A 9136-nucleotide genomic window follows, 5' to 3' on the forward strand; every position below is an offset into this window, starting at 1 on the left:
CGAGATGACAGTATTAAAATTGTGCCAGGGCAGCTAGTACATCAGGAGTGCCGCAATCGAAATACAAATGCTAATTGTATTGCCTGTGACTTGAGAAAGGCCTGTTTGAAGGATGAGCCAGGAAGTCGAACACTCCGTTCGAAAGAAAGTGTTTTCAACTTCAAACACCATTGTCTATTCAGTAGAAAACCAGCTAAACATGATCACAGAATAAGATGATCAGATGTTTTTCTTTGAGAACAAAAGACTTTGATAATACTATATCAAAGGCATGCAATGACAAGGAAGATACATGGGCTCCAAATATAATGGCTAGAATACAAGATTGTCATGATCTTCATGTAGCAGATGTTTACCATAAAGAATGCAGTACAAACTTCAGAAATGGACGGTTCATGCCATATACTGTATCTGAAGGTATGCTTTGCAAACTTTATAGACAGTTTATATTTTATATTTCAAATTAATAAAAGTAACAATAAATTTGACAATTCGTACCTATAGTACCTAAGGTCTACCTGTGTTGCACCTGTTAATAATATCCTTGCAAAATTAATACCACATAACATAACAAAACTTTATACTGATAAAATAGGTTATACATTTTCTGAAACACCATCTACAAAGTTGAAGTCTGGCCGACCACAAGAGGCTGAAGGACATGAAGCATTTATGAATGTGATCAAATGCCTTGAGCAAAATGATCGATGAAATGAAAATAGTTACAGATCTCATGACAGAATGAGAGACTATCTACACCCTGATTGCAGTTCATATAGTTTCAAGTATATGAAGGGAAGGCTACTGGAACACTTTGTCTATGAATTGTAATAATGGAGGTCAATAGCAAAAAGAATTTAGTAACGATTAAAACTACAGCACCCGCACTGTTACATCAATTTTACAAAACCCCTAAGGATCAAGATGAAGAGAAAAAGAAAGTACGTAAAATCGAGACAGCAAGTAAATTACTGAAGAATTACATGAAGCGTATTGAAGCTTTTTCACAGGTGTATCCAGCTATTAGTGAAATGTCATTACAAAATTCAGTAGGGATCATTCCGGAATCATTGAAAATTTTCCTCGGTAATAAAATTACATGGAAAAGCACAGAGAAGTTTGCCTAGATTGCACAGGCTATTATGTAAGCAGCAAGACCTGAAGTTTTAACCCTGCCTCTTCAACTAGGCCTTGGGATACAAATTCATCACTAATTTCTTTTGGACTCTATACCAACAAGGATTGTGCAGCTCATATAAGACAATCAAACAATTCGAACAGGGTGCAGCCGTATCACAAGGCTCAGAGATGTCATCTGATACATTAGATGGTTATTTCATGCAGTTTGTTGCTGACAATGTAGACCAGAATCTCAGAGCGCTAGATGGATATATTTCATTCCATGTCATGGGTAAGATTGCTTCTATCACTCCAGGCATCCAACACTCCAGGATAGTCAAGAGAGTTTCAATATCAGAAAAGGATTTTGCTGATGATGCAAAGATCAGTATCCATTTTTATCCAGCTAGATACACAACAATGCCTAGTACTAGGTATGGACAAGTACAAGTATTAGATGTAGAAGATCCCACAGAAAATCTCAATGCTTTGTGGAGGTCATCAGAGCTCCTCAAGGTTCCCTGACATGCATGGTTTGGTGTAATGCAGGGTAGATATAGTGGAGATCATCCAAACAAATCTTCTGCATTATTCCTTCCAATGATAAACATATATCCGAGTAATATCATTTGCACATATTGCACTTTGCTCTATTTATCTCAACAACCACAGAAGTGTGATGTTACACCAATAACATTTGACCAACCGCTGTGGTGGAAGTCAAGGGTTATTATTGTTAATGAAAATAAATCAAAGGATTTGAAGCCCATGGTCATGAGATTAGGTGGTCTCAATGTACAAATGAGCTACTTGGGCTGTATTGGACATTTAATGACCGATTCACTTCAGGAAGAGCTCCTTGAAGTGATATATGCTGAAAAGGCTGTAGGACATATTCTCAGCGGAGCTGCTATCTCTTTTGCTATCTGTGCCCACATTTTAGTGACGGCTGTATTGAATCAATTATTACTTTCAAGTAAATTGAGTGAAGAAGATCGAGATGAACTGTCACAACTGTATGAAGATCTTTAAAATAAAAACAAAGCAGTGTAAGAAGTTTGTTCTGACAATATGCTAAAGAAACTTATGCAATATGCAGCTGAACCAAGTGATGATTCAAGTTACAACGTACCTCAAAACTTTACCTACAATACATGGGCATGTTAATATATTCCTGAGAGGACAGGAAACTGGGAGTTCCCTCTACGATCCCTGTCAGAGATATTTCCTTATTTTGCTGCATCTGGTCATAACCTCGACGTCATATCTGCAAGACTATATCTGTAGGACATGCTTAACCTATAAAGTAACCATCCTGATGTATACAACAATTTCAAAGCACGTCTTAATGTTGTAAGAAGAAGTCACAATTGTTAAATCAGATGATAGCCACCCCGGCTATCATCTGATTTAACAATTGTACAAGTTCTCATTAGGAGTATTAAAAGCATTGGAGGGATAACAAGAGGCAGAGGAATGGAAGAATCTCAGATACTGACATGGCTCCTCTCAATACCAGTTTGTGCTGACCTCAATAATGCCATGCAAGAACTTAATCGAAGCAGTTCACGGGGGAGACACCAGCATGTTCATATGTCTAAAGCCCACTCTACAAGAAATAATAAAGACCTAAATTTACCTGAATTCTTAAATAATAATAATTTTTACAGAGATGATTACCTTTATGTAACATCTAACACTGGAGTAACTGACAATGGAACTTGTGAAATTACTAAAATATGAACTCTCTAGTTTCCCAATATCTATGTTTGATACAGTTGACATATTGAAACAAGCAAAGAAGTCCACCTTGGCGGATCATCTGTGGAAACTGTATGATCATATTGAATCACCACCAGCTGGTAAAGTTCAGTATATCTTAGACAGAGGCTCACTCCTTCAGAGGATAGGATGGAAACCTGAGCAAACCTATGAAGAAATATACTAAATTTACGTCGATCATGTCATGTTGTAAAAAATATGATGAAGGACCTATAATCATATCTAATGGGTACCCTAATGAACCAATAATAAAGGATCTAACCCATATGAGACGCACAGGCTACATAGGTGGTCCTCTAATAAACTTAATGGACAAATGCAACAGAAATTAAAGGAAAATTTTTGGTGTAATAAACAGAAAATAACAGAAATTTATTTACCATCTGTCAACAAAATTTGAGAAAACTGACTGTGAGACACCTCGTGGAACAAGTGATGCTGATCTTTTGATAGTACAGAAAGCCATAGACTCAGCAGCAAACACATGCACAGCAGTGATTGATGACAACACTGATCTATTGGTTCATCTGTGCTACTATGGGAATTTACATTCTAATGACCTGTTCATTTTTCCACAAAAGGTCAGCAAATCAGAATGCAAGGTATGGAACATACATAAACTGAAGGAACCTCTTGGTCCAAGAGTATGTGACAGTATTCTCTTTATTCATGCTATCTTGGGGTGTGACACAAAATCAAGACTATTGGACTTGGAAATGGTGTACCGCTGAAAAAGTCAAAGAGCAACTACTTCATTGAGAAAGCTGCAGAATTTAAAAATATTAGAACTCTCCGCAATGTTACTGCAGAAGCAGGTGAATGAGCGCTAGTGTCCGTTTACAATGGTTGTCTGGAAGATAATCTTGACAAGTTCTGATATAAAAGACTCTGCTCAAAAGTAACAACCTGTATGATATATGTACAGTCCTAAACACTTTCACCAACATCAAATGCGGCCCACGTCCTTAGCTACAGGGTGTACTGCCAGTCACAGCAGTGGTTTTGGGATGATATTTATCCAACTCTATGGGGACTGAAAATAGATGGTGGTGTGCTAAGACCACTGATGATGGACAAGCCTCCTGCACCTCAGTCTCTTCTTAATATGATAAGGTGTAATTGTAAGCAGGACTGCAACAGCCAACGATGCAAGTACAAAAAACATGGTCTCAATTGTTCCATTGCCTGTGAAGAATGCCATGGAGCTGGCTGCCTGGAATCGTGTGCTATTGAATTTCTTGATGATCTTGACAATGAGTTTGAATAATACCTTTCAACTTGAAAATATAGTTCTTATGCTATGTTACACTGTGTTTTAGATAAATGATGTAAGAATTGATAGGTTAAACATGTCATATTAGTCTTTCTTTTCTACAGTTTGTGTGTTGGTAATATTACATAGTTATAGGTCGACCGTGCCATTTTACAGGATATTCAATTGTATGTGATTTCCCACAATGGGTTAATATTTATATTCCTCCACAAATATTATTTCTTATCACACTTTTAATCACAATTACATTGACATTGACTAGAGCATTTTTGATTGACAAATAAAAGTTGAAACCTGTCCGTTAATACCCTTATCAATATTTAAGGGGGTAGGGAAAATAAAATGGGGAATATCATCAACATTTTGAGTGAAAAGTACTTAATTGAATATCAACAATAAAGTCTGGCCTTTCATATAACATATAATATACATGTCTAAGGCCATCATTAATTAAAATATTCAAGTTCCGACATGACAAAGTAAGCGACCAATGGAGAATTTTTAGGAGAAATATGTAAAATATAAAATGGTAATAAAAAAATGCATGTATATTTTTTTCTACATTTTAGATATGATGTTATTGACACCTGCCAAAATTATGTGCGCTGGAAATGAATTTGGTTGCAATTTGTCATGGGTCAAACCATAACTTTCTTGGATTATATCTAAATATTTAGACATCAATTTTACGGGTTGCATACACTAGTAATAATAATAAAAATAGGTTTTTTTTCTGGAATGTTTCTTTTAGTATTTCACTCCTTATATCTACCCTGTTGGTCGATACTCATTTCTACGTATCAATCCTTTTTAGTTTGATAATTCCTCTTCAACAATCCCTTTCGAATTCCCCTTGTCCATAACATTGGTTTTATTTCTTCAAACAGCAAAATTCATTTTTCACTTATCTATTAAAACAGACGTAAAATCTTTAATGTTCAATTTCACACCAATGATGTAACTGTAAGTAGTGAAGAGTATGCCTCGGCCGATCACTTTTGGGAAATGCCATGACACTCGTGATCAGTTCAATGACCTTCCACTGTGAAAAAGTTTGTGTATACAACTCATCCTTGGGAATGGTATGCCTCAGCGAACAGTTTGGGTTTTAAATGTCTGGTTTGTTTACAAATGTACCAACCCCCCCCCCTTCCCCCCTCCCCCACCCCATCCCCCGGCACGAGGGTACGGGTCGCTGGGTTCGAATTGTGTTTTACTAACATGGTTCAAAGTTTGGTCTTTGTTTTCAGGTACGTGGGCCGAAAGTACATGGCTGTGGACGGTCAAATATTGGATTTAAGAATTTAATTTTTTTTAATATTAAAAGACACACTTCTGTACGAACATGGTGCAATCGAGAAGTCAATTGAGGAGTTGCGTTTCCCCGGGGATAAAGACGCCTATTTCAATTACAATGACTTGGCACCGGCGTGGTCATGTGAATGGCTTATTGTTGCCCGGGGGTCTGTAGGACTCCATTGCAACCGTCATGTATACATTCCTTTCAATTTAAGCCTATGGAAAAGAGAGACGTCCATCTATCTCCTGGGGAGATATTCACCCAACTGAATCTGGCAATGACGTAGTACCCCCCCAAGGGGTTGGGGGAGGGACTCCAGTGGCTCAGTACCTTCAGTGCCTTATCTGACTTGGTTGGTGAAGGGTGTGTGGTCCCGCGCTCTCGGCTGGTTTTTTGGCTAGAACGCATTTCGGGAGAATTTCTCCCAGGGTTACTGTGCCCGTATGTTGTACATACGGGTGGAATTCTCCCAGTGTTACTATTATTGTATTATTTTGTAAACCCTTGCCTAATATTTTTTTTTTCTTTTCAGGCAAGATTTAGTGAATAAAAGTGAGTGAATTATAAAGAAAAAGGCATACACAGATGAAGAACTGTCTGAACTTATGAACACAACTGGGGCTCTCTCAGTAATTTGTGCAGATAGAAGTGGTTGTGAAAGTGATAATGATGAAATTGATGAACTTGAATGTGACATATTATTTTGTAAACCCTTGCATAATATTTTTTTTCTTTTCAGGCAAGATTTAGTGAATAAAAGTGAGTGAATTATAAAGAAAAAGGCATACACAGATGAAGAACTGTCTGAACTTATGAACACAACTGGGGCTCTCTCAGTAATTTGTGCAGATAGAAGTGGTTGTGAAAGTGATAATGATGAAATTGATGAACTTGAATGTGACATATTATTTTGTAAACCCTTGCATAATATTTTATTTCTTTTCAGGCAAGATTTAGTGAATAAAAGTGAGTGAATTATAAAGAAAAAGGCATACACAGATGAAGAACTGTCTGAACTTATGAACACAACTGGGGCTCTCTCAGAAATTTGTGCAGATAGAAGTGGTTGTGAAAGTGATAATGATGAAATTGATGAACTTGAATGTGACATATTATTTTGTAAACCCTTGCATAATATTTTTTTTCTTTTCAGGCAAGATTTAGTGAATAAAAGTGAGTGAATTATAAAGAATAAGCCATGGCCAGCAAAAAGGCATACACAAATGAAGAACTGTCTGAACTTATGAACACAACTGGGGCTCTCTCAGAAATTTGTGAAGATAGTGGTTCTGAAAGTGATAATGATGAAATTGATGAACTTGAATGTGACCTGTTATATGATAGTGATGAAAACCAAGAATATTTACCTGAACCAGGAGATGAGAGTTCTGATGAGGAAGAAGATGACGTGATGATGAGCATGAAGAAGAAAAGAGGAAAAAGGGTAGCCTCTACACCAGTCAAACGCCCCCGTCGTACCTCTGTTGACCGTTCTCTATCCCCAATTCCTACCGACGTCCCCACACCTATCGCTTCTACCTCAGCTACTCCTGCTGCCACTGATAGGGGAAGAAGGCGCCAGCGTGATATTCCGCCCATCGTCACATTCAAGACTACAACGATTGCCACCCCTAGTAAGTTTAGGTGGAGTTGTCGGCCGCAGACCCCAAGTAACGTAAGGACTCCCACAAGGAACATCGTGAACGCCTTTACTCCTGGCCCAACTCCAGGGGCGGCAAGGAATGCAGTGTCACCAGAGGAAGCTTTCAGTTTATTTTTCAATGATGATCTCATCCAAGTGATTGTGACGTGGACTAACAAGGCCATTGATACATTTGCCTCCAACTATAAAAGAAGATCAGCCACTTTTGCTCCCACTGTGCCATTAGAAGTCAAAGCATTGCTGGGTGTACTTATCATCAGTGCCCAGAAGTGCGATGAACACATCCCCACCAGTGAAATGTGGAGCGGGGATACAGGTTGTGGTCTATACCGTGTGGCAATGTCCGAGGCTCGGTTCAGGTTCCTTATTCGGTGTCTAAGATTTGACGACCCACAAACGCGACAGGTTCGGCGAGAGGTTGACAAGTTTGCTGCTGTGAGGGAAATATGGGACATTTTTATTGAGAGATGTGGCAAACTGTATGTCCCTCATGAAAACCTCACTGTTGATGAGCAGCTACTGGGATTCAGGGGCCGCTGCCCCTTCCGTATGTACATTCCCAACAAGCCGGCCAAGTATGGAATCAAGCTCGTTCTCATCAATGATAGCAAGTCCAAGTACTTGGTTGGTGGCATCCCATACTTGGGGAAGCAGGGGACTCAACCAAAGGGCGGCCTTACACTCGGCCATCAGTTTACCCGAGAGCTAACGAGGCCTTACCATGGAACACACAGGAACGTCACAACTGACAACTGGTCTACCTCTGTTCCCCTGGTATCAGATCTCCTAAATAACTGTGGCATGACTCTTGTTGGCACAGTGCGCGCCAACAAGAAGGAGATACCGAAGGAGATGACGGACAAAGCTACAAGAGAGCGTGGATCAAGTGCCTTCCTGTACACAAAGGAAATGACTCTGGTGTCATATGTGTCTGATACATCCAAGACAACAAAGAAACTAGTGTTGCTCCTGTCATCTCAGCACACTCAGCCCAACATTGGCACTAAAGGAAAACCGGAGATCATTGAATTCTACAATTCAACAAAAGGAGGCGTTGATACGTTTGACCAGATGTGTTCCGGGAATTCCTGTTCGCGCAAAACAAGACGTTGGCCACTCTGTATTTTTTATGGAATGGTGAATGCTGCCAATGTAAACTCTTACATTTTATACAAGGAGAATATGGAAAGAGGGGGCAACAGAAAAGTCATATCACGCCAGAAATTCATGCTGCAGCTCGGGAAGGCCCTAATCACCCCATGGGCCACGTCACGGCTGGATTTACCCTTGCCCCGATCCTTGCAGTCCTTGATCACCACTGTCTGCAATGTACCATCACCAGGCAGTGCTGCAGGATCACCAGGGACATCTTTCTCAGCCAGCAGCGGTGCATTGGTGCGCTGTTGTGAGTGCCCGGTCAAGTCCGATAGGAAGACGCGTCACAGATGCAACAAGTGCGTCAAGCCGATGTGTCCTCGGCATCTGTATCCAGTCTGTGGTGACTGTATCTAACAGGTGAGTGTATATATAGTACTGTATGTGTTTCATTGATGTACTTTGAGTCATTTGAAGCATAATTTGCCATACTGCAAGTGTTGAATAGAAAAAAATTAATTTGGTATGTACTGAAAAATTTACCATTTTTTGTCTGTCTCCCATACAGATTGTATACGAGCTGGGGAGATGGGATTCAGCCAGTACGTAGTCCCATGACAGTAGAGAGTTCTACACCAACAAAAAACAAAATTCGGAAATCATTTTTTTTTGTCAATTTAATTAGTAAAGTACTCCAAGAAAAGTCTATTTTTTTTCTGTATTTTTGAAAAAAAAATAAAAATATGATTTACAGGAGGATTTCATTTATAATAGCCTCAATAAGAGAGAAGGAGTTATATTTCATTCGTATGTGTTCCAAATAACAAGATTTTCAGGATAAGTATTTTATTTTAATTATTTAATTACCGGGTGAAATTCACCCAGGGTTACCTTTCATGTTACG

General features: G+C 39.0%; 1 protein-coding gene across 1 annotated transcript; it reads left to right on the top strand.

Annotated features, from left to right (window-relative positions):
* The first annotated feature begins 5735 nt into the window (after positions 1 to 5735).
* Positions 5736 to 8875, top strand: LOC137636401 (piggyBac transposable element-derived protein 4-like). Its single transcript, XM_068368824.1, has 2 exons — positions 5736 to 8652; positions 8801 to 8875. The coding sequence occupies exon 1, from the start codon at positions 6673 to 6675 to the stop codon at positions 8647 to 8649; it is 1977 nt and encodes a 658-aa protein (XP_068224925.1). The 5' UTR covers positions 5736 to 6672; the 3' UTR covers positions 8650 to 8652; positions 8801 to 8875.
* Positions 8876 to 9136: the final 261 nt, after the last annotated feature.

The sequence above is a fragment of the Palaemon carinicauda genome, unplaced genomic scaffold, assembly GCF_036898095.1.
Source record: "Palaemon carinicauda isolate YSFRI2023 unplaced genomic scaffold, ASM3689809v2 scaffold287, whole genome shotgun sequence".
NCBI classification, from domain to species: Eukaryota; Metazoa; Arthropoda; class Malacostraca; order Decapoda; family Palaemonidae; genus Palaemon; species Palaemon carinicauda.